This window comes from Oryzias latipes, chromosome 17, assembly GCF_002234675.1.
Source record: "Oryzias latipes chromosome 17, ASM223467v1".
Lineage (NCBI taxonomy): Eukaryota > Metazoa > Chordata > Actinopteri > Beloniformes > Adrianichthyidae > Oryzias > Oryzias latipes.
The window spans coordinates 5,080,462-5,106,945 of NC_019875.2; the positions used below are offsets into that span (position 1 = coordinate 5,080,462).

The following is a 26,484-nucleotide window of genomic DNA, read 5'->3' on the forward strand; positions in this document are numbered from 1 at the left end:
TGAAGTAGCTTTAACCATCAAGTAAAATAGTTAAACTATTAACCAGAATAACTATTTACTAGAATAACTAGGTAAAAATGAGTCATGTGAGAAAGTTTGGTGACCGTGGCGTTAGGATCTTCAGAGCTGTTGAACATTTTCGATGAGATGTTTTAGTTGTTTCAAGAGATGATGGGTTTGTTTCGGGGTTTTTTTCCTGGATCCCGCACTTTGCAACCAGTTTTAAACGTTCATGAAAAGAGTTATTGAGCCCGGACGTTTGAATCTGGGAATATCTTGCTAACCTTACAGAACAGTTTTTGGTCTCCGGCTCACGCTAATGTCGTATTCTGCTACGTTTTGCAGCAGTAAAATGTTACGATCCATTCATGATTTGCAGACTTCTGCAAGGCCATCCGTTTGAAATACTGAGCTTGAAATATACAGCGCTGATAAAAAAAAACAAATAAATAAATTCCCAATCAGTGATTGCGAGACAATATCTGATACCAGCCTAGTCTCAAACTACATGATCCGACCCAATTTCTGATTACTTGATCAGATCAGGGCATCCCGTTATCTTTTATTATTAAATCAAAACTTTCAAACCCAAAATGTTTTTTTTTGTTACTGTCAATAATACATCTTTTATGGTTGTCATTAATTAAAGTAACATTGTGTCATAACAAAAACTCTTCAATTCTAATTTTGTTGTGGAAAAACCAAGAATGAACAAATCTTTTGTCTGATAGTCTTAGCTGTGCCATTGTGCTCTGTGTTGTTGTATCTGTTAACAAATAAACTTTCTTCAATAGCCTGTGTTTCCAGGTGATGTGAAAGTTTAAGGCACTTGTAATTAAAATCCTTTGTCATACTGACCAAAGCACAGATCCATTTATGTACAACTTTACAATACATCTCATAAATTGTTCTTTTTTGTTTGTTTTATAAAATGTTTTAATTTGGCTTAATTTCTACAGATATTTTGTTAGACCCCCTATGACAATGAAAAAACAAAAAAATTAAAAAAACATTCCCAGTGGTGTTTTAATTATGATTATGACGTTTATAACCAAAATCCAACAACCTAAATGTCTTAAAAAGCCATATTTCATGTGTATCTGAGGCCTCTGTTTCCAAAATCTCCTCTACATGGGCGTGGCCTTTGGTGCTGAGCTGAGTAGCCCCGCCCTTGACCCCACCTTTCTGCAAGCTGAGTCTTGCACCAGTAAAGAGCTTGACACAAAGGGGGGGGGCACAAACCACAACCGATTGACAGTCTCTATTCTCCAAAGTTTCTCTTTAGCAATGAAGAAACAGAGAAAAGTGAGATATTTTTGGTTCCAAATCGACCCTTTTTAAACAGTGTGTGAAACGACAAAACAAATGTGAACCTGACCCTGCCGTTTACTAAAATGACACACCAGAAAGAACTGTAATAAGTCCATAAAAATGCTTTGAATGACATGAATGTAACCCTTGTGCTGTCCTAGGCACTTTAACATTGGGAGTTGGGTCATCTAGACCCACTAGACAGTGCTGTGAACCTTTTTTCTTCAATGATTTGTGATCTTCACTGGTGTCCATGGATTACATGAAATCTTTCCACCTTTATCCACCTTTGTCATGGTAGGGAGAACACGTCAATGGAAGGGTGGGGTCATCTAAGATAGCACAAGGGTTAAGCTACATTGCAACAGCAACCAGCACTGGCTGTGGCTCAGAATTGATGTGATGCTAGCTCATGCAGATTGTTGGATTTCCTTAAACACCAAATAAAATGAAATGTCATAAAGAAAGTGACTATTTGCACATAGCTTTTGAAATGCAGCCTTGGACGCACTTAAAATGCATTTTGGGAATGCAGCAATGAGTCATCTTCTCTTCTGCCGCACCTGAGCTGATGTGGACGCTGGACGGGGCGGATCAGAGAGTTTGAGCAATGCGCATGCGCCACCGGGCCGTTGTGACATCACAACAGCTCCTTACTTCAAACAAAGTATTTTTGTTGATTGAGTTTGCTTGCCAGAGATTTGAAAAGAGGAATACTCAGAAATGCAAAAATGAAATGATTTTTATTTACTTGAACTAGATGATTCCAATGAAAATCATCAGAGGGAGACTTTAAATATTGATTTATTCAAAATATCAGGGCAGATTTCTAGAATTAGAACAACATTTAACATCTTTATAGTAATAAGGTTAACTTATAGTTATAAGTAAATAATAAAGTAAATAATAAGTCGGTTAGCGCTCTTGCCTGGTTTAGGTCCTGGGGGACCTTTCTGTGTGGAGTTTGGCTGTTCTCCCCGTGAATGCGTGGGTTTTCTCTGGCTTCCTCTCACTGGCCAAAACATGCTTCATAGGTTCATTGGTTTCTCTAATTTGTCTCTAGGAATGAATGTGAGTGTGCATGGGTGTGTGACCCTTCAACAGACTGGCGACCTGTCCAGGAAGTCCCCTGTCTTCGCCCAGGAGTGCCCGGGATAGGCTCCAGCAGCCCCTTGACCCCGAAAGGGACCAAACGGATTAGAAGATGGATGAATTATACTGTAGTCGGCTAAATCCTTGGCTTTTAGTTTTAGATCCATAATTTAACTGTTTTTTGTTCTCATTTATTTTTTAATACTGCATTCATAACCTTTCCATTTTTTTGTAATTAGCTCGTATTTAATTTTTGTATTCTCTCCTGTTAATACATTTTCTTCTTTCTCATTGGATGCAAATCCTCAAAACAGTGATTAGGTGATCCCTACTGATGTTCTACCTCCAGATTGCACTTTGCTGCAGTGCTGTTGATACAATACAGAACTCCCATTGACTCTTCTTGCCTTGCATGGACTTTCAGCCTGAAGGTGCTGCAGGCACCTGGCCAGAGATCTTGCTACATCACTGACAGAGCTGCACCGACCTCTGTGTTTCTGATGAAAGTGAAACTAGCAGCAGGGTGCAACGGTGCAAAAATACTTTTTTTGTATAGTAGGTGTTGGTTTAGCCTAAGTGAATTTATTCTCAATGCACAATATTGAACATGATAGAATGGAAATTGTGATACCCGTTTTGGAACATGATAAAAGCCACTTTTAACACGCATGCATTTAAATTAAGCCCTGCTTAATTTAATTTAAGCAGGGCTTAATTTAAAACATGAGAAAAAAGGTTTTGTCGATGGCCATTACCATATGTTTTATGATTCTTTTTGCTTGCCATATTAGTTGAACAGCTAAGTAAGTGCTTAAATTGGGGCGGCCGTGGTGCACACATAAGACGGTCGACCTCTGTTCAGAAGATTGCAGGCTCGTTTCCCGCCTTGCACGCCCATGTGTCGAAGTGTCCTTGGGCAAGACACCGAAACCCACCTTGCCTCTGGTGGAAGGTTGGCGCCAGTGTTCGACAGAAGCCCTGCCTTCAGTGTGTGAATGTGTGTGTGACTGTAAAGCCTTTTGGGCCTTTAAGGGAGGTCAAAAAGTGCTATACAGGTATACGCCATTTACCATTTAAATTATGAGCCCCTTAAAACGTACAAAAATGTTTTTGCTGTTTTTACACAGCTATGTAGCATAGCATGACCATCCTGAGACAACACAATAAATATCGGGTTTCTTTTTAAAAAAAACTGCGTTTTAGATGCTTATGGCACATTTTCTTGGCATCTCTTGATAGTTTTTGCTTGCCATACAGGTTAGGGGCGGCTTTGAAGGCTCCTCGGTGATAGACGTGTGTGTGTGTGGGGGGGGGGGGCAGAGGGGGGATGATGTCATGGTTTGTAGTCCGCGCATGGAGGAGGAAGATGGTCGCAGCCCTCGTCTTCCTCCGTTCCAGCCTCCATCAGCAGCCTCCCTGGCGTTTTCCTTTGTAAGAAGAAGGATGCCATCGCGCGCGCCGCATCCCTCCTGACGGATGCCGGTCAGATCATCGTCCGCTGCGGGTAAACCGTGACATGGAGCGGCTCCTCAGATGCAGCATTTGACTGAGCTCGGTCCGGCTGTCGGTCCTTCTTGGATGCTATGAGCAGACGGCAGCGTGGAAGAGCTAGTTCCTTCCAGAAAGGAGAAGGAGGACTAGGAGACAAGTCGTAGGGAGTCGCCTGAGAGCGGCGGGAGCAGCTGGTGGTGGGAGGTGGGGGAGCGGATCGGCAGCACTCCCGTTTTCCAGATTCAAACCATGGCAGCTAAGTCGGACGGGGTGCTGAAGATGAAGAAGAGCGACGTGGCCTTCACCCCGCTGCAAAACTCGGAGCACTCGGGCTCGGTGCAGGGGCTCCACCCGGGCGAGCAGCCCGACTCCGCGTGCGCGGACGGAGACTTCATCAACGGGGAATCGCGGTGCTGCGGCGGGGTGGGCTCGAACTCGACCTGCCTCCGCCTGGGCGCGGAGCTGCAGCAGTATTCTCTGTGGGACTGCCTGTGGATCCTCGCTGCGGTGGCCGTGTACGTGGCCGACGTGGGCACCGACGTGTGGCTGTCGGTGGACTACTTCCTCCATGGCGACTACTGGTGGTTCAGCCTGACGCTCTTCTTTGTCATGCTGGGCTCGTTCTCGGTGCAGCTGTTCAGCTTCAGGTGGTTCGTCCACGACTTCAGCACCGAGGACAGCGCTGAGTCCGCCGCGGATTGCTTCCACGTGGACGGGAAGAAGCTCCTCAGCGGCTCGGCCTCTCACGGAGACGTTACCGCGCAGCAGCATCCGGGCGCGCCGCAGAGGCAGGCGTCGACCGCCAGCAAGAACACCGCGAGCAACAGCACCGCGAGCGCCGCGCTGGGCGGGAGAGGCACGAGGCGCTCGCGCCACTACACCTTCTGCATCTGGTTCGGCCAGTCCGTCATTCACATCCTGCAACTGGGTCAGATATGGAGGTAAGACCCGGACCGAAGCTTCTGAGACCTTTCAGTCAGTTCAGGTCTAGAAGTCCACTGACTGAGTAGAAGGTCTTTTGAAGAAACATCTGGAACACCAAACGAAGCAAATAATAGTAATAATGTGACCGTTAACGTCCAAACTTGATCATTCCAGTCAAGCCAAAGTATGACATCAAATTATCTTGTAATTATCCATAAGAAACTGGGTAACCATAGGTAGAAGACTAACTGAGAGAACGTAGACGAAGAGCATCTAAAGGGACTGGATGAAGTTTGGGAAGGCAAGAAAGAGACAAAAACAGGAACTTCTGTTATGAGACTAGAAAGACCGTGAGACAAAATGATCTGTGAGAGATAGACAAAAAAAAAAAAACTGCAAAGTGAGGAGGGAAAATAGTTCATCCTAAAGGCAACACTTGTAGTTTAGGTTGATAGCAGCCATAACTAACAACCTGGGCTCAGGGTCCCACAGCGTAATCATATCTGTTTGCTTTATCAGAAAGAAAAGTCTGAAGTCTTCATGACAGATAGAGGCTGCCTGAATGGAAGATTGAGAAAGTAAAAAAACTCCGCAACATTTTCCCTTGTCTTCTGAGCTTTGTCCTGCACTATCACGCCTTAACACTAGGAAGCAGTAAAGGTTCTAACACTTGCATGGTTACTCATGTTAAATGGAGAAAAGGTGGTCTTTGTTTCGCACTGATTTCTGCATGGATCCTCTTTGTTACAACTGTTTTTCCTGCTGAACTGTAACCCTAACTGAAGGCTGCAGGCTGAGCCATGGCGTCCAGCCTGGAAAACCCCAATCTGACTGTGAATGATGACAGTCCACCCAAACACCAACTAATCCTAAACTCTGCGGGTGGTAGTACAGACTTGGGTGTTTTGGTGTGTGAATTTCAGGCTGCTGTGCTTCTGAATGAGTGCAGCTGTATAAGGATTTGTGTTGGAGGGTATTGGGAAGGCTTCGTATCTTTATTGTCAGAGTGTTTTGTTGGTTTCCTGTGTGTCACATTCACAGAGTTTGAATACTAAAGTGAAACTGACCTTCCTGCATTTGGGCATTCCCTTCTCATTGCATTACAACTATGACGGACCTGGCAGGATGAGTTGATTTCTTCAGTGTTCCCCTGCTGTCTGTCAGAGGAGAGCCACAGCAGGATGGTTTTTCTTCAACGGTTTAGGATTTGTGCAACTGTATTTCAGGCATTCAGGAGCTACACTGGTGCTTAGCTCAGCTGCAGAATTCCTCATCTTCTACCAAGCAGGTTAGACTTGGTTCTCTTAAACCCTTTGATGGTTCGCTGAGGACTGCCACGCCTTCCTTACCTAATGCCAACTGCACTTGGACTTCAACCCAAGCAAGCTTTGCTCAGAACAATGTTAGGTGGCATTTGCTGTGAGTTTCCTCATGGGCAAAAGTGGGTGAAGGAGACTAGCCGAGTGGGAGAAATGCAGATCATTGTTGCTCCATTCAGGTGTTTTGCACGTTAACATCAGATCACCCTCGTACCAGAGTCAAGTGCAAAACCAGCGGACAGGAGGCACACTTGCAGCTCTGCTAACTCCTCTTCCTGAGCTGTAAACATACAGTGATCATGGCCACAACTCTGTGATGTCATCACACAGTTTCCTTTGTTTACACATGTCATAACTTGTGTTTGATTATTATCAACCTGCCTTAGCAGCTCCGAGGCCTAGAAAATCCTAATGCAGGACTTATATTAACAAAGTTTTGCATTATAATTGATACATCTTTCCATGGGTTTCTATAGTCATTGCATGTCTCAAGCCCATATAAAACTGCAGTAGCTTTAAATGAGGCTGATAAGAAGAAGGCTCATATTTCTGTACTTTAGGAACCTGCAGGATGGCAAACTGTGTGAAAGAATCCCTGCAGGACTGAAATTTAAAAGAGAGACAGCAGCACTAAGAAGCGAGACAGATGAGCGGACCTCCTGACCTTTACATCAAAGACTCTGAGAAAACATCAAGGAAGACCTGCATCCAAAGTGTTTCAAGAGCGAGGACATTATTTTGTAAATTCAGCAGGAATCTTGATTGCAGATCCTGCATTCATCCACCATTTTTACTGTAGCAGTTCTTTTCCAGGCAGCAAAACATTCATCAACAGAAAACGGGAACGTATCTGACAGACAGTGAAACTTTCAAATGTAATCATTTCCATCTGTGAAGAGCAGGGAGCTGAACTGGGCAAAGAAACTCAACAAACCAGTTTAGGAAGAACTTGAAACCGTCGCAGTACTTGTGTTCAGGGGGAGAGGCAAGGTGGGATTTTACTGACAGAGTTCACTCAATAGGAGAAGGGAATCGGCAGACTGTTCCATGAGTGTAGTGTTACCCGGAACGAACGCCACAGCTGCTCGACAGGCTTGTGATGTCCAGCTGTGAAGTTAACAGCTCTCAAAACAGTGAGACGAGAGCCCAACCCCAACCAACCATTCGGTGATGGCATCCAGTTCCACCTCCATTGAGCTGCAACAGCCGCGGTCCGTTGGTCAGACCGTTACTGTGCTTGTGTGCATTCATAAACTGCAGACTTTGACCGTCAGAACTCTAAAAGGTAGACTGTCATTCACATGGTGAGTAGTTCATGTGATTTAATCTGTTTGTGTCCCCTCATTCTTATTCTTTTACAGTTTGACTGACCCTCGCTTTTCCTGGAGATTAGTTCCTGCCTGTTAGAGGTCCTTGTATGGACTTAAAGTGTTAGTTTTTCCAAACATTATCAATAAAAAAAAACAATAATTTCTGGACAGAGCAAGAAGAAGAAAAACTGTTATCTTGAAAAACAAAATCAACTGAAGTTCAATTCATTCAAGTCTAGTTTATTTTAAGATGCATTTTGGTGAATAAGTCGGCACATTTTGTAAAATTGATCCTGATCACATTTGTTTTAATTATACAAATGAATGCAGTGCTACTAAGACATTCTTGTTTGTTTTTCATATTTTAACAGATGTTATGTTTTTAATGGAAACTATTTTAGGCTCCCAACAAAAGTTTCTGTTCTGTTTAACATTATCTGTTATGACTTTTTCTTTAAGTATTTGTTTGATTCACAGATTATATTTTATAGAAATGTATTCAAACAAAAGCATGTTTTTTTACAATATGTAGTTTCTTTTTTTTGTAGTTAATTAAATGATGTCTTTTTTGTAGAAAATTATTTTGGTTCCAGCACAAATTCCTGAGGGACTCCACACCTCAGGCCCCACCCACCTTTTGTTGCCACAGCCAATCATCTTCCTCCATGTAACCCTGTCTTCTGCCTCCTCTAACAGCAGCTACCTTCATGTCTTCCTTCTCTGCATCCAGAATCCTCCTCTCTGGTCTTCCTCTAGACATCTTGCAGCTCTAGACTCCTTCTACCGATACCGTCTCTCCTCTGGACGTGTCTGAACCATCTCAGTCTGACTTTATCTCCACAACCTCTAACATGTGTCTGTCCCTCTGATGTCCTCATTCCTGATCCATCCTGGTTCCTCCCATAGAGAACCTCAGCATCTTCATCTCTGCTACCTGCAGCTCTGCTTCCTGTCTTTTCCTCAGTGTCTCTATAGGCCCAACAACACGGCTTTTATATCTTCAGAAATGATGACTTGTGCCAGAACTCTCTGAGAGAACAAATGAACACATGATGTGAACAGAGCAGGTCGGCAGAGAGGCTTTTTCTGCATTTATGCACACTTTTAATTTTTTTCTTAAAGATTTTTCTTTAGTCCTAACTCCTGCTGCCTGTCTGCCCTCACATTTCCTAGCATGTGCATGCACAGGTGTGCAAATACTGACCTAACAAGCATGCTGGTGTTCAGAAGCATTCCAAGAATTGCTGAGTAAAGCTGCACAGACCAGAGGAAGCTTTCCATCATCGTTTTCGTAGAGTTTCTATGAAGGCACGTGAGAGGCTAGGAGACTCCACTTTTAACCCAGTCTGATCCCTGACGGTCTCTGAGTCCTATCGGGGTGGAGATTGGCAACCAAAGCTCTAAAGACATTTCTGTGTCAGAGTTTCTCCTGCTGTAAACAAAGCTGCCTGCGATTCCTCAGACTTTCACGGTTCATCTGCTCTTGGTTTGATCAGAAAAGCTCTTCGTTGTTTCCTGTTTGACCGTCCTCTCTGCCGTGTCCCTCAGGTACCTTCGCACCATCTACCTGGGCGTGCGGAGCCGGCAGAGTGCAGAGTCTGAGCGCTGGCGCTGGCACTGGAAGATGGTGTACGAGTTTGCAGACGTGAGCATGCTTCATCTGCTGGCCACCTTTCTGGAGAGCGCTCCCCAGCTGGTTCTGCAGCTTTGCATCATCATTCAAACGCACAAGCTGCAGGCTGTTCAAGGTAACACAACTGTGCGCACACACAACCCCCAGTTTGTTCAGTTAGAGATCAAAGCTGTTCACCTGTGACTTCATCTTCTGCTACAGCAGCTGTTCTCCATGAAAAGCTCCAGATGTTTTATTTTTGTTGCAAATCTGCTCAGTTGTGTCTGAATTTTAAAATGTTGCTCAAAAACTCCAGCTCTTAAATTTCTTTTAAATTAATGCATAAAGGGGGGCGTTTATGAGCTAAAAGGGACCACAGGGGGCCATAGTATGCCCCCAAGGGGTCTGCTTTTTTTAAAATCTCCATTTTAATCCATTTACTGTATATTGAATTATATATGACAGTTATATATGTAGTTCTGCCTTCCTTCCACAGAACAGCATGCAGGTCATAGTGGGAGGGGCACTTTCTAAAAGCCCACAGAGCCCGTCAAAGGGGAAATGATTTTAACATAATATAACTCTGAACGTAACTTAAAAAAATAGGTAAATTGGATCAGTGCAAAAAGAAGATTAGTTCTGCTGCTCCTATTCCTTCTTTTTTCAGACCCTACTGTGTTAGGGTTGTTCACTTGTTTGGTGTAACAGTGGTGTTTTTGGTCATTTTTGAAGTCGTCCCCTGTCAGTCACTCCAGGTTCATGCTAAAATTCATCCACAGCTGTCTTCGTTTCTGTTAATTATACTCAGCTCTATTTAAGTTTCTGGTTTTCAGTTCCTCATTGTCAGCTCATCAGCTTTGTTACCCTTCAGTTGCTTCCTTTAGTGATGAAGATGAAGGCTTGAACTTTGAGAGTTTGAGAACTTACTCCAATAAAAACGATTTTTTACATGTTATTGTATTATTTTTCTCATGATGGAGGACATATTTATAATAATTCAAGATTAAAACTGCATTTCTAAGTATTATTTTTTCAAATTGTGACGGATCAGGAACAGGTAAAAAAATGTCGTTTGAAACAGCTCTCACTTGTGACAAGGAAGCTGGAATGGGTGAGCCAAAATCCCCCTGCTCCGCTCCATCAGAATCAGAATCAGAATCTTTTATTATCATTCTGCAGTGCACAATGAAATTTTTTCCAGCAACTCTCTTCCAACAATATAAAAAGGTAGAATAAAATAAAATAAGGATATGGAGCTATATAAGACATAAATACTGTACAGTAGAGTGAGTCGAGTTGTGGGAGAGGTCCTCCCACAATCTCCTGTGCGGTTTTCACCACCCGGGCCAAGTCCTTCCTGTCTTGAGCGGTGCAGCTCCCGTACCACACCGTAGCACTCAGACAGAGGATGTTCCCTATGGTGGCTCTGTAGAAGTTCCCCAGAAGTTGAGATGAAAGTCCAGTCCTTTCAAGCTTCCTGAGAAAGAATAGTCTCTGCTGAGCCTTCTTCACCAGGTGGGATGTGTGCAGCGACCAGGTGAGGTCAGATGTGATGTGGCTCCCCAGGAACTTGATGTGGTCCACCCGCTCCACCTCCTCCCCGTTAATGAGGAGGGGGGGGGGGGGGGGGTGTACCACCTTTCTAGTCCTTCTAAAATCCACAATGATCTCTTTGGTCTTGGAGGTGTTCAGGATGAGGTTGTTGTCAGCGCACCACCCTGTTAGGTGCTTAACTTCCTCTCTGTAGTGAGTCTCATCATTGTTGGATATGAGACCCACTACGGTGGTGTCGTCGGCGAACTTTAAAACCAGGTTTGTCGGATGAATAGCGGAGCAGTCGTGGGTGAACAGAGTGAAGAGGGCGGGGCTGAGGACACACCCCTGTGGTGTTCCTGTGCTCAGGATCAGAGTGGATGATGCTGAGTCCCCGATTCTCACCACTTGGGGCCTGTTGGTGAGAAAGTCTTTGATCCAGAGGCACAGGGAGGCAGGCCTCTGTCTGCAAGTGGATTCCGATGGATCCACTTGCAGACAAATAGATCCCTGATCGTCTTTGTTTTTCTCGTCTGAGCTGGAATCTGGATCTAAACTGTAAAACTGGATTGCTCGCCATTTCTATTACACCGCTAATGTCAGGCCCGGGGGTGTGAGAGGCTGTAAGCCAATGGGAGAGAGTGCAAAGAAAGGAATGATGAGATATCAGTGGAGTTTACTTCCGTGTCAACAGTCCCGCCCACAACTCAGAGGCATCAGAATTTCTAATGAACTCCTGCCGTTCTGCAGAAACTATGTCCTAGAAAACAACACAGGTTTTTTGATTTGGACTAAAAACGGCATCATCATCATTGAAAGACCACTGGGAACGTTTGGGAAATAGATCAGAAGATGATCCAAATGGGACTTCATGAATCAGTCACATGGCATAGCCAGGGCAGCGAAGCTTCAAACGTCATCATTTCCGCTCCTCCAGTACGCGACACGCCTCGCAGCCTCAGTGCAGAATGTCACATCACAAGTTCCCTCGGTTTAAATCAAATCAATCTATATTCATAAAGCACTTTTCATACAAAAAGTAACACAAAGGGCTGTACACCAAAATAATTATTATATACACTAAGTCTATCCATTTTCTTAACCTGCTGTATCCCTTTTGAGGTCACGTGTTGCTAGAGCCTGTCCGGGTACTGGTGGGCGAAGGTGGGCTACACACCGGACAGGTCACCAGTGTGACGAAGGGCAAACAATCACTCCCAGTGGTTACTCTAAAGCAGGTGTGTCAGAATTCAGGCCTCGAGGGCCAGTGTCCAACATTTTTTTCCTGTTTTTAGCTCCTTCTTGACTAAACACACCTGATCCAGGTAATCAGCAGGAGAATAGGCAGGATTTCTGGAAAACCAGGAGGAGGCTGGCCCTCGAGGCCTGGAGTTTGACACCCCTGCTTTATAGTAACCACTGCCAGTCAACCTATGGAGGAGTAAGACAGAGCGTCTGTAAAAAGTTCACATGCACGGGGAGATCATGTAAATTCCACAAAGAAAGGACCCAGACAGGATTTGAACCTGTGAGGCCAGAGTTATAAGCTTCTGCCACTAAGCCTGCTTTCCTCCGTGTTGGGTCCTACACCCCCAGTTCCTCACATACTGACTGCAGGAATTGGTTACCATTTTCTTCCACCCTTACACAAGTTCTCTCATGAATAACAGAGTTGGTTTCCCTTTTGTTCTTTTTTCAATATTTTTCTTGGTTTCATGCTCGTGGCTTAGATCTGACTCAGACCTGTGGTGTGGGTGCTGAAGTTCCACTTCGGCCTCCAGCTTCATCCAGTCCTGTGAGAGCCACTGAGGAGCAGGTCTCTGATGCTAGTGTCTGTTTGTGTTGTAGGGATGACAGCAGCAGCCTCTCTGGTCTCTCTTGCCTGGGCGCTGGCCTCCTACCAGAAATCCCTGCGAGACTCTCGAGATGACAAGAAACCCGTCAGCTACCTTGCCGTCATCATCCAGTTCTGCTGGCACTTCTTCACCATTGCAGCCAGAGTCATCACCTTCGCTTTGTTCGCCTCCGTGTTCCAACTGTACTTTGGCATCTTCATTGTCCTGCACTGGTGCATCATGACCTTCTGGATCGTCCACTGTGAGACTGATTTCTGCATCAGCAAATGGGAGGAGATTGTTTTTGACATGGTTGTTGGAATCATCTATATTTTCTCCTGGTTTAATGTGAAGGAAGGACGGACAAGGTAAGGCCAAGATCCCCTTCTAACTTCTTTCAATCAATATTTGTTCATCTACAGACCTCAAAGATGATAGCATATTTGAATTCCAGTCTTTTCAAAGAACTTGACATTGTTCAGTTTTTCTTCTCATTCATGATAAATATTCTGAGTCACATCGGCCACCATGACTGTAGTGGTCCAGGAAGCTCTTAGCTCTCTTAGATGTTTTGTAAATTTGAGGTTAGTGGCGTGTTTTAGACCCCCACCGCCCCTCCCGGTTTATCTGAAACTGTGCCATACTCAAGTGAGATCTGAGATCTCTGCATCAAATGTGGCGCTAACGTCTAGTTGGCCCTAACTCTAACCAGCTTGTTGGAACATGTCAATCAAGGTTAAGAGAAAAATCAGAGAAAGAGCTTGGAAAACAACAAGAATCCTCCAAGGGAGAAGTCTGAACCGACTGAACCTCCCCCAGATCACACTGCCACTGCCCACGGCCTACCTTGCTTTTTATTTTCAATTTTTTTGGCCCGTTTTCTCGTGATTTCTTATCAGGAGAAAATGTGTTTTTTCTCGTGATAACAGAACACACCCCTACTGACATGCAGTCCTTCCAGCACGTTTCATGCATCATTCTGTAAGCATGGTAACTGCCCGATCCACACATTTAGTCGCTGATGACATTGACAACCACCGCAGCATCACTGAACTGCAGCCGCCTGCGCAGCTGCAGCCAGGCCAAGCATCTCCTCAAATGACGACGACCGATTTGGGTGGGCGCTGTTTATGACCACGAACGAGTAATCAATTATAAATCAATCAATTCTTCTGGTGTTCTACAATTTCTCTGGCCACCTGCTTTGCTTTGCTGCGGATTATAGAACAAGGAAAGAAGGACTGTAAAGTTCGGCTGGACCTCATAAGAGTCAGAGATGGCCTTTTCTGTTAGACCTTTTAATGCCGATTTAATCAGTTGCTGTAGGCCACAACCACGGCAGACACAGCAGTAACAACTATTGACGCTTCCATTCATTCATTCAACATTCATTCCATTCATTCCAACACCCCCCTTATATTCTCTTGCTCCTCCAGCCCCCATCCACTCCCACTTAATCACATTCATCTCTCATAAAGTGCACCAAGCTGAACCCAGAAGGGTAGCAACACAATAACACTAACACTACTCTATATTCATCCTTATCTCGAGATAACAAAATGTGTTATCTTGTGAAAACTTTAGTTTATTTTTGTTTAACCTTTATTTTAGCCTGGGCGTCAGTTGAGAACTGATTCTCATTTACAATGATGACCTAGCATCTACGATCTCGATACCACGAGAAAACGTGATAGCAGATGTCATTATCACAAGAAAACAGGCAAAACCAAAAAGCAAGGAAGGCCGTTCTCGGCTTCTGTAGTAAGAGAATGAACCCTAACCATGACTGCTTAGCCCAGTGCTTCTCAAATAGTGGGGCGCGCCCCCAGGGGGGGGCACGAAGCGATGCCAGGGGGGGCGCGCGGTGGTGGCGGTTTTAGGCACAGGTTTGTCCGGTGCGCAAATTTAACGTGGGGGCAGCGGTGACAGCGGCTCAGTGCTTGGAAAATAATCTGGTCCACTATTCGGTTCCTATTGTCTGTTCTGTCTGTCCGCGGCTGCGCGAGTGAGAACGAAAGGGGAGGGGTGGTGTGGGCCCTGTCTGCCAGGGGAATCGGGGCACGCGGACCACTGCTACCGCTGCCTGTTGCCCAAGATCACCGCTGCCCTTAGATTCCTAAGCTCATGCTAACAATGTCATTCTTTATGAACTATTGTAGACATTTTGATGACGTGTCTTTATTTTCCATCCATGTTTTCTTTGTCTGCCTGTGGTTTAGTTAGTGTCAGACAGACATAAAGACAGCAGGTAATGCAGGAAAACAGCTGCACTTTTATGAGATCAGAAATAAACAATCCGTCATTTAGAAAACAAAAATCAGCACGTTTTTACCTATTTCTTCAGACTAAAAACGTTAAATATATTGGTGCTGCTGTGTTAATGTTTCAGATCAATTTAGATTTAATATTATTTATTGATTGAATTATTTTTTTCAGCATCAAATGGTTCAGTTGGTCAAAATGTTTCTAGTTTAAATAAGGAATGACAGATTTTTTTTATTTCAGGTACTTTCAGCTTCTTTTCTGTTTTAGACTAGAACAGGGTTTCTGTGGCTAAATAAAGTTAATATTTGTTGAAAGTGGATTTATTTTGCTTTTTTCTTTTGTTAGTGTTAAAAGATACAATTTTAGGTATACAAATTTTATAGATACTGACCTGATGTATTGTCACCGCGCGAGTGTGTCTGTGTGTGTGTGTGTGTGTGGGGGGGGGGTTATGGGGGGGGGGGTCAGGGGGGGCGCGAAACATTTTCTTTTCCTAGGGGGGGCCTGGCAAAAAATAATTGAGAAGCACTGGCTTAGCCTCAGAAACAACAACCCGGCTAAGTTACTAGTTAGCATTGTGCCACCCAATATTTCCAAGGAAACAATCAAACTACTTCTATTTTCTGGTTTTGCAGCAGCTTCCAAATACTTTAACGTGTGCGTCCATCATTGAGGTCAATGTGCTAAAAACAGAAGCACCAGAAAGACACAAACATATCTCTTTGATATGAATGAAGACTGTCTACTGAACTCTACATACGGGACATCCTCATCCCTTCAAATTTTAGACTTCTTGGTATTTTGTTGCTTTAAAGTTACACCTGTTATGATCATAAATTAAAGGACATAAACTAATATGTTTAGGAGCATGGAAATGTGCATTTGACTGCCAGAATGTCTTTAACCCTTGTGCTATCATAGGCACCTTAACGTTGGGAGTGGGGTCATCTAGACCCACTAGACAGTGCACTAAACCTCTTTTCTTCATTGACATGTGATCTTCACTGGTGTCCATGGATTAAATGAAATCCTCTCCACCTTTATCCACCTTTGTCATGGTAGGGATAAGACGTCAATGTAAGGATCGGGTCATCTGGACCCCATAGGACAGCACAAGGGTTAAAGCCTCTGTTTTCATGTAGAACCAACATCTGATGTCAGTACGTCTCGTCTATCTGTGCAGGTGTCGACTTTTCATCTACTACTTTGTGATCCTAGTGGAGAACGCCGCGCTCAGCGCGCTGTGGTATCTGTACCGGATACCGAAGACCACAGACGCCTTTGCAGTCCCAGCACTATGTGTCATTTTCAGCAGCTTCTTGACTGGTGTGGTGTTCCTGCTCATGTACTATGCTTTCTTCCATCCCAACGGGCCTCGCTTTGGACGCTCCCCAAGTGGCCAGGGACTTAATCTGGATCCAACTGCTCAGTTCGCCACCTTACCCTCTGAGGGCGCCACTAACTCATTGCGCTCCAGCCGAGGTGCCAGCTCTACTCTGGAGCGTGACGCGGGAAAGTATTCTGAGCGTGACGGCTGCATGCCCGTGTTTCAGGTCAGGCCAACAGTCCCATCCACGCCATCTTCACGTGCTCCCCGTTTAGAAGAGACGGTCATTAAAATTGACTTGTGTCGGAACCGTTACCCCGCCTGGGAGCGCCATGTTCTGGACCGCGGTATACGTAAAGCAATCCTGGCTGTGGAGTGTTCAGTGACCCCTCCTCGTCTGCAGTACAAAGACGATGCTCTGGTGCAGGAGCGATTGGAATATGAGACCACATTGTAGGTCCTTAGAGCTGGGCAGCAGCAGACGCTCTTCTAAGTTCCCCAAACAGACACTGAGACGAGATTGTTTCCACTATCAGTCTAATTTTTATTCCAGTGAAGTTTTTTCCCTTATTCTTCTCCTAACATCATCACCCCATCCCCCCCAACACAGCACAACTTCAGCTGACATCCTAAGATGTTGTGAGGCGGCACACAGGGTGCTGTTAATTTTGTCTCCACTCATCAGGATATTCTTGGTCAATATGGAGTGCACACGGCAATGACACTTCTATGAGGGTGTTCATAATGAAGCAAGAGCACAAAAGATGCCTAAACCTAAATGGTTCCAGTGTGATCCAGAATGGAAAGTAGTTCTAAACGATTCACACTAAAACTCATGTTTGAGCATAAACAAATTCTGCTACTGTGGAAAAGTGCTGACAGGAAGTTCCCCAGCAGACAGGGCACACAGGCATTTCCTTCAGAACAACACATACTTAGTGCCAAACGGGTTTCTGGGAAAACTCTTCTTTGCATTCTGAGATGGAGAGCAGCTCTTCAGATTCTTACCTTTTATTCTGTCTGGATGGAAACTGAAAGATTAGGTGGAGTTCAACTGACTGACAAAAGTTGGTCAAAATTGCTTTTTTTTAACCCACTATTTCTGTTTTAAGAAGCTAAAATAAAGTAAACCAGCCTAAATGGAGGAAGAGAGCTGGCCAGCGTGGATGACATTTGCTGTAATGTTGATCTGTGGTCTTTCATCCACAACAGAACAAGTCAAAAGCTCACAAATGCCAAGAAAAACCTCTGCTTAGCTGTCTGCGGTCCATCCCTGTGCGCTTGGCCGTGCTTTGGTGCTGTTGAAACTGACGGCTGCTTGTCCATGGAGAAGAATACGTGAATCCAGAAGAAGTGACAGGATGAAGAACAAGAACAGAAAGCCTGAACTACGCAGCAGGAAGTGCAGTTCACTGCATTTTTCTTATTCAGAGACAAAGTGGAGGGCACTGAAGTCATCTTAACTCTGTGTGTGGTAACTGTGTTTGTATTGAGAACATTGTGTGTGTGTGTGAGTGTGTGTGAGAGTGCATATGTTTTTGTTTAGCTGTAAGGACCTTCCCTAAAGGTTGAGCAACATTGTGAACATTTAGCGTGTTCCTTGGAACTTTAAAGACGTCTTTTAGGGATACGACTTTGTTTAGGGGTTGGGATTAGAACTGGGGTTTTGTTAGGGTGGATTTGCAATAGTTGACATTAGGCTTAGATGTAGACGGGAAAGGAAAAGCCTCACAGCGGTAGACAGACCAGCATGTGTGTTTGTAAGTATATACTTGGCTACTGAAATTGGCTATTTACTCTCAACATTTGGTAATACCATATATCCACGTCCCTTATTTAGAAATATGTTGTATTAATTTTGTGATATTTTTAACAAAGTTAAGCATCAGGCCACGCGGCACATGTCCTCTCTGGAAACTAAATGCAGTCCTTCAGGACCAGAAACTACAGGCTTGAAGCATCAATACTAAAATACAGAACCAGAAAGTCTACGGTCTGCAACAGTTTTAATATTTGGGCTGAGCCAGGCTAAGCAACACCAAGCAAGGAAAAGTAAAGCTCATAAAGACTAAAAATGCTTGGCCAAAGCTGACTAAGGCTAATTAAGCCTAAGCAAGGCTGAACAATGTTAGTCTTCACACATATCTTGACAAGTTCAGACAAGACTGAGAGAAGTCGGGGAAGCATTGACATGGCTGGACAAGACTAAGCAAAGCTAACTAGTTTGCCCGTTGCTTGGGCAAGGATAGGCAGGGCCAAGCAACATTAGTTAAGGTTAACCAAGGCCAATTAAGGCTAAAGGCTGTGTCACTTAGCCACCTTTGCACATATAACACGGATGAAAATTGGTCACACATAAAAAAAGTGAGAAAAGTTGTGGTCTTTACTTGAAATTTTCACAGATATTTCACGGATGAACCACGTTTAAACCATGGAAGAAGTACGGATAAACCACGCAAAGAACATGCAAATCAACGTTGAACATAAACGCCTGATTATTGTGCTGTTTATATGCAATTCATTACTAATATATGTGTCAATTACGTCATTTGTATGTGATATGTACGCCGTATACGGGGATATAAAAGTTATATTGGTGGTTCATGCATGGAAAGTCTGTTAGACATATGTGGAACAGTCATAAAAAAACACAAATATGTGAATGCATCTTGCAAAAATCATGCACAGTTGCATTAGATTTACGTACTAATTACATATAAGCTACATGAAATACGCACAAACTGCATAATTCTCAAACGACCCAAAATTTTGAACAGCTTAAAACTGAATTCTTGTAAAGACGCGTTGGCCAGAATCCTCAACAGACCTCTGCGCACATTGACAGATGACGAACACAAGAAACACTTATGAATGACGTACTGTATATCGCGCAGGGATCATGAAAGACCGACATTTCATACATGGAAAATGCACAAAATGTACATAGTGGCTGTGTGACACGGCCTAAGCAAGACCAGGGACGACTGAAGAAGGCCAGTTAAGGCTAAAACTTGTTGATTTTTCCATTACACCAGTGCCCAACTTTAACATGTCCAGTAAAATGGCATTAATAAACATCTACCTTGTCTTCCGCTGTTTTTTGCGAACAAGGTAGAACCAAGGCCACTGGTCCTCCATCAATCCTGCCTATGCTGACTCTGGGCAGTTAGAACCGTCAGGAGGAGGAACCAAATATCAAGACCACAGCACAGTGAGCCTTTAGTGGAAATTCTTTAAACCAAACTAAGCAGAGCTAAATTGCTACTAATAAAAATGCATCATAAGTAAAAGTGGGGAAAAATGAATAAGACCTGCGTTTCTAACGTTTAGCTCTAGATGCTGTGATATGCTTTTTGTTTTTGAGTCAAATTGTTATAACCATTATCCAGCCTCAGTTTTGGACGGCTTGTTGGAGTTAGGCTGTCCAAAATCTTAAAGTCTTTCTGTGTGCAACTACTCTTGTTTTTGTTGCATCACAACCTTGGAGAACATTGACCAAAGTTTAAAACCGTTGAGGAAAAATAGCTGAAGAAGGCACAGAGCGGATTTTTTTTTACCTTGTCTTATAAGGAAATCATCCACAATTGCTCCCCACCAGACCATTAACAACAAGTTCATCTACCGAGTCTTCGCCCTACAGGTGACAATGGGCCTGGCAGGCAACGGTGACATTGCAACTTAAGTTAGCATGTTAAGTAAAACATAACGTGTGCTCTAAAAGCAAGCACACTATGCAACAGGACAAAATATAAATACCACGTAGTATAAGACTGCAGGATAGAGTAGCGCTCATGGCTATTCAGCCAAGGTTCTGCAAAGCTGAGCAAGGCCAGTTAAAGATAGGCAAGTCTGGCTAAGGCAGGCCCAGCCAGGCAAGGGTGCACAAGGCAAGGTAAGGCAGAACAAGAACCACTGAGTAAGCAAACTTGATCAACAATTAGGACAAGTTAGGTTAACTGAGATTTTTAATGCAACCTTTCGCACTACTGCCTACCTATGTAGCCACAAGGGGACCCAAGTCTGGGTCCTCATGTGCCGGTCCCCAGCCCGGATAATATACAGGGTTTTGTCAGGAAGGAAATCTGGCATAAAACTCTCTGCCAAACCACCTCCGCAGATCAGTGAAAGCTGATTCGCTGTGGTGAAGGGATATAACAACATTGTAACTGCATTAGTTTTGACTTGGTGCAGATTGATTTGGCTTTACTAGCAGCCTAAACACAGCAGCCTAAGTTTTATTCAACTGTGAGATGCAGCGGTTGGTGTTTGTTTAGTCCACTTTGCTACAACAAGCCCGCCCACATTGAGATGGTTAGAGATGTAATGGAAACAGGAATACAACAGAAGCCAAATCTTGGTGGGTCAAGCTGAAAAGCCCAAAGAAGATTCTTTTATTTGAGTAAGACTAGACAAGGTTGAGCAATGCTAAACAAGTTTAATTAAGCAAAGCTGTCCAAAGCTTGGCTAACCAAAGATACTTAAAGGTTGGCAAGTTTAGAAGAGGATAAGCAAGACTGAGGAAGGATAAACAAAGCTAAGCATAGCCAGTTAATGTTTACAAAGTCTGGAGCAAGACTAAAGTTGCAGACCAGGACCAAAGTTCAAATGGAACTGTCCTTGTCATTTCTATCTACACTATCTCAGCCTGGCTCTCATGGCTGTTATTTGGCTCAGCTTGCTTGTTTTAGCAAAGGAGGCCATATGCAAACACCTAACCATAAATCCTGCTGTGTTTTGACTGCCACTGGCACGCCACTAAGTCAGAACAACTTAAAATGTAGTAGAGTCAGGCTTAGCTGAGCTGGTGCTAATGGAAATGCTCCTAAAGCAAGGATGGAAAAGGCTGAGCCAGAACCCAGATCCATGATACTACTGTTCTTCTTCACTGCCTAGCTCTGTTCAAGGCAGCTCTGTGTCTTTGTGCTGTGTGCTTTCTCAGTACCTGAATGTTCACTTCATAGGTAGCTTGATGGCAAAGGAAATATGTCATGGAAGGAAGGATGAATTGGCTCATTTAAGATCCTGCATAGTAATAACAATCATGAGAAATGGTCTCAGACAGGTGTGTCACCTGATCAAACTTAGTAGAAGAGGTTCTTTTAAACAAACTAACTGGGATCCAAACACAACCCCTTCAAAAATGGCCATAATGTCATTTTCCATTTGGGGATATTGTTGCACAGCAATACAAGGAGGTAAAGTACAGAGGACAGCAGCATCACAAAACCACAAACTCACAGTAAAAGACAGAAGAAGTTGGAGATGGTAAAACATCAAAAACTTTTTCAAGCTGCTCAATAAAGTAAGAGGCTTACAGACCACAGCATGTGGCTCTTGATCACATCTGATGGTTTTGTCCTCTTCAGATTGCACTGCCATACTTTGATAGATCTGGCAGAAAAAGATCAAACAATTAAAAGCAAAAGACAGCCAAGTAGAAAAGAGGGTAAAGTGAAAAGAATTATCTTTGGCAATTTTTAGTTTTTCTTTGTCTTTTTTGTCAAATAGCTGCTAAGCTAACAAAGATCTAATTTGAACCTTTAAGAGTTTGTTTTTCTGCCCTTCGCTTTCCCTAAATCCTGGTCAAAAGTATTTCTCAGGAGAAAAAGTTCCAGAAGACATCTGGAGAATTTGCTCTCCTCCACATGAATCTAAAAGTAAAAGAACTGGAAGATGGCATAAAAAGAGACAAAAGCAGGTGAGCTATATTTGAAAACCGTTCCAGAAGGGATGTCTCACCCGCAGTGTGAAGGTCAGATCTAAATGAACAGAGTTACTTCTTTGATAAAGACGACGATGTAGCTGCTGACCTGTTGACAGCAAGCTGTGCTGCAGTGTTTGTGCTTCCTTTGTGTAATGGAACCTGCTGTGGGGAGGGGTGTCTACATCAGACAAGTCCTCTCTTCTAGAAATTCTTGTCAGGCCTTTGTGCAAAACTATCAACAAAGCTTCAGAGACATGCAAGGAACCTTCAATTGTAGGATGAGCAGCCGAGCACACAGAGTACGTGGAATCCAACCATGAAAAGTTGGACAATTCCTCTATGATATCAAGCAGCTACTTTTTCTTTCTGTTGGCTTTTGATTTTGAGTTTCTGGCCTCATGGCTGACTGGCAGAACCTGTAAGGACAGAGAACATGGACTTGAATATAGAAAAATGGTCATCGGGTGTCAGCTCTAAAAAATCAGCATATTGATTGTGACTGATCTGAATGGCTCCTCAGGATGGAGCAAGGTCAAGCTGGTGGTCTGCAAAGCCGTTATTTTGGGGAGTGTTGCGATTGCCTAGACCCATTTCCAAACACTGTGCACTGGATCCTGAACATGTGAAAATAATTTTTGTTCAGCAGCGGCTGCTGAAGGCAGCTGGATCATTGGGTCAAACCGAAGAAGATGTGCTGACTTATACGGCGACAGAGTAGGATCTTTGTTGGAGGGAGTTTAATGGTATGGGGCATCTCAGGTTGTCTCCATGGTTGGGGTAATTAAGGATGAGAAACACCAGGCAATGCTAATTAAGCATAGTCCACATCATGCCACCATGCATGACGGTGTGCAAGAAGAAATGTTGTTTGGATTTTATCCCGTGTGGTTCTGTGTGGTCACATCATGTGTTCATCGACTTCAGAAAAAACAAAAAAGCACATTACAAAGGGGGTGGGGGGGTGGGGGTCCGTAATTTAAATATTCTATAATCTAAAGATCAATTATATTTAAGTGAATATTTGAATTCTCAGCCATCCTTCCTCCATCTTTCACAGGTACTTGATGCATGACAGCCGTTTGCTTATCAGACACTTGAACTGTTCCCTTCAGCTCCCCTTTTATCCACAGTGAAAAATGGGGAATTTAACAGATCTCCAAGCACAAACATGCTAGACCTCATCCTCATATGAGATTATTGGAGAGTGATGAGAAGACAAAAATTCATTTGCAGATGTTTTAGGTCAGAAAACAGGAATGTTGCTGTAGCACAAACAGACTGGTTTAAACACAACAGACGGCCCAGTTTGTCAGGAAGTGCCGACTCTGACGTTAGAGGCTGGCTGGTGATTGTTACAGCTGCTTTGTGTTTTTGTGTGTCCTGTGTTGAGCCACCACGCAGGGCGGTTCGTCCTTCAGCCGTTTGTGAGTCCTCAGGTGGAGCACTGCTCTCAGCTGAAAGTGTAGCCTTGACTGTTGGCTCTTTCATTTCTTGGGTTGCAACAGCTTTAGATCTTTGATGCTTTTAGTGGAGAAAGCTTCATGATGATTATTTGGCTTCCAGAACTACAACCAAACCTAAACGGTTTGTTGTTGTGAAGAGGAAGATCAAATCCTCCTACGGTCTTCATCGTGTCTTCACTGCTGGAGCAGAGTCAAACATTCTCTGCAGGTTTCCATAAGCCTCTGCATGCTCTGAGTGTTGGACATGAGCTACACACAACAGAGCCGTTCTCCTTAGACTTTCTGTGTTTGTTTGTCTTTTTAGTCAAATAGCTGCTAAGCTAACAAAGATCTCATTTCAATCTTTTAGGAGTTTCTTTTCCTGGATAAAAGAAGAGGTTTGTGCAGAGCCTCACTGGAACATCAAATGCTTTCCAGTCCACACATCTTTCTTTCTGGTCATGATTTTGTTGCAGAGAACCGTTTTGCAGCTGGATCTGACTCAGACCGGTTCTGTTCACTGTAGACAATACCTTTACTCTGTTTTGACTTAAATCTGATGGTTTTGCCTGTAAAATACTTAACTTTGGTTCTGTTTCTGGCCCATCAGTCCAACCTCTGGTTAGTACAAGCACAGTGGTTTCTGTTTCTCTTGAAGTTCTGTTTGGTTGTGAACAGCTCCAGTTTTCTTTGTTCAGAGAGTGAAGAAAGGCTTTGAAAGTTTCTGAACAATCATGGATCTCTGTCAGATTTTCATCTATATGTTCAGAACAAAGACCCTCTCCTACACAGTCCAACACGCTCAGGCCTTATCTCAACCAGTGAGCATTAGTGCAACGGAGTACTGTGGCGTTTTTGTCTTTTCGATTTAATCACTGAAACGGAGAGCAGATGAAACTTAAAATGACTGTTTTATATCTCAGAGATTTCTCAGATCAGGAGGAGTTGCTGCAGCCTCAAGGCTTCTGCCTACTTTGTTCATTTATTTCTGAAGGAGAATTTTTAAGGTCAGCATCAGCACAGTTCAACTTCACCCACAGAGCCTGTGCTGCCCCCTGCTGTCTGGTGGATGTAGTGCAAAGAAGCAGAACACAAGCGCCAGCAAAGGTTGAGTGAAGCAGAACCCTGACAGACAGGTGAGACCAGAGTTCAGAGAGGAAAGAGGTCATCATCGCACCTGTCTGACAGAAGACTTGCACAGAAAAGCCCACAGGAGTGTGCTGACAAAGCAGCGTGTCGCTGTTGTGCGTGCACGTCTGTCCTCTAAGGTTCATGTCCTGCAGTCAGTCAACGGTGCTGGACGTGAGACCTAGGCGCCAGCAGTTTGATCACAGCGGGACAAAACTCACTCGTGTGTAGAAATGTAAATATTAAACATAACATTCAGACTGTGAAGTCCTCAGAGTATGATGAACATCCAAGAGAATGAAAACAGATAAATGTGGTTTATGTGGTGTACAATAATTACTACTGTTTAAGAAAAAGTGGTCTTTTAGTGAGTGGCTTTGTGTGATTTCAGTCTGAAGAACTAAAGATGCATTCAGTAAGAAAAAGTACATTTTCATGGAAAAATAAATCACAACTAACTAAAAAAATTGTATATATGGAGATTTTGTAAATTTTTATTTGGATTTAACGAGACCCAAATTACCAACATGGGTTCAATAAAGTACATTGTGGTCATTTCCTGTCCTTGAGTCCTTTTTTCCTCTGTGCAGTGAACAGTTACACACTCAGACCCTGATCCTCCAGGAAAAAGCTGATCCATCACAGCAATAGAGGAGGTTTGATGGAAGACAGAGATGAAAGGAGGGTCAGAACATCAGGAGCTGTCCTGAAGATTTCCTCATCAGGAAAACTAAGTGTCTCAAGGTCTCTCTGACAGACCTGGAATTCATTACAATATTTTTTAAAACATATGGCTCCTGGTGAACTGTCATTATTAGATGTAACGAGAAATTGACTGAATTGATTTCAATCCCTTTTGTTTCAAAATGAAATAAATTGATTATAATAGATATTGGAAGATACCATCTAGATTAAGGTGGCGTCAGTTCATTATACTCTGAGGTAGAAACGACCAATCACAGCAGACAACACTCATGTGACCTCATTAACAAGGATCAGTGCGTCATTCCAGTCCAATGTGTGGAAAAACTATAAATAAAGTCATGTGACCATCCAGTGTCTAGAATGTTCCCTTTGGATTCTCTGGATGTGGAAAAACAACAGTGGGCTGAACTTTAGGAAACTCAAATGTGAATGGATGTGACATTCATTCTAGTTTACTTGTTTGTTTGGACACAGATTTCATTTATAGTTGATGATCTGGAATTCAAGAATCTGGAAAACTTCACTGTTCAGTATCTGTCCCAACATAAAAATATTTTTTTCCATGAAAATATAATACAATAAAAGATTTTAAAAAAATTTAAAGTCGTAGTTTATCGCGACTTTCACTTATCCTTCTGCTTTTCCCCAGAAGGTGGTGATGACAATGAATAGGATCTGAAAATGGGTTGAAATCAATCAATAAGTGGGAAAAAAGCATCAGACTTGACATTCAGAATCTGCAAACATGATGTTCTTCTAGCTCCAACAGACTGGCGTATTGCAGCTGCTGGTCATCTGCACATCATCCTGGGTGGTAAGGAGCTGGATAATGCAAATGCTTTGACATGTTAGGGGGTGTGGCTCTGGGGTTTAAGGGGCTGAGTGGGCGGGGCTATCCTGTTCTTGAGCTGCCCATCATCGTACCTGTGGCTCCTGCATGTTAAATCTGACCAGCTCATTACCTCCTTTACACCGGTTACCTGCAGGGTTGGCTAGTGTCACATCACTGAACTGCTGTTTTTTTGGCATTGTGGTAAATCGCCAGATAAACTGAACAAAGCCTGCCTCCTGCACACTTGATTTACAAACGCAGCCGAACAGTCATAAACAAGCAACCTCCATGTTTACCACCTCCTTCCTCCATCCTCCCTGTAGGATTCAGCAGTGTGAACGCGTTTCAAGTGGCGTTCTGACGCGGCGCTGGCGGGTTCTTAGGAAACTTGCTAGTGGATCCAGATGAACGCAGACCGACTCCCAGCTGAGCTCTCTGGATCTGCTCTTCATTTTGGGCGCCATTCCTGCAGGTCGGACCTCAGGGCCCTGGTCATTGGTTCCTTTTCACAGGGGGGGGCCTGCTGGGTGGGAGAGCTTTTAAAGGCAACTACAAAGACACCACCAGGGGTGACTTGTCATGGGGATGGAGCTGACATATTTGTCTCTCGTTTCCAGACCACTTCCTGTTGTGGCTGTGGTCATTCAGAGATCT

At 43.7% G+C, this 26,484-nt stretch overlaps 1 protein-coding gene across 1 annotated transcript; it reads left to right on the forward strand.

Moving 5' to 3' along the window:
• Positions 1-3,724: 3,724 nt before the first annotated feature.
• Positions 3,725-24,848, forward strand: xkr4 (XK related 4). The gene is made up of 4 exons (XM_004078622.4): positions 3,725-4,835; positions 8,996-9,195; positions 12,441-12,795; positions 15,876-24,848. The coding sequence occupies exons 1-4, from the start codon at positions 4,144-4,146 to the stop codon at positions 16,474-16,476; spliced, it is 1,848 nt and encodes a 615-aa protein (XP_004078670.3). The 5' UTR covers positions 3,725-4,143; the 3' UTR covers positions 16,477-24,848.
• Positions 24,849-26,484: the final 1,636 nt, after the last annotated feature.

What these genes read in the sequence shown, in the direction of transcription:
- xkr4 (XM_004078622.4), top strand. Translation starts at nt 4,144, where the DNA reads ATGGCAGCTAAGTCGGACGGGGTGCTGAAGATGAAGAAGAGCGACGTG. An exon ending in CAACTGGGTCAGATATGGAG is followed by an intron (nt 4,836 to 8,995) that starts GTAAGACCCGGA and finishes CGTGTCCCTCAG; the next exon opens with GTACCTTCGCACCATCTACC. An exon ending in GTGAAGGAAGGACGGACAAG is followed by an intron (nt 12,796 to 15,875) that starts GTAAGGCCAAGA and finishes CTATCTGTGCAG; the next exon opens with GTGTCGACTTTTCATCTACT.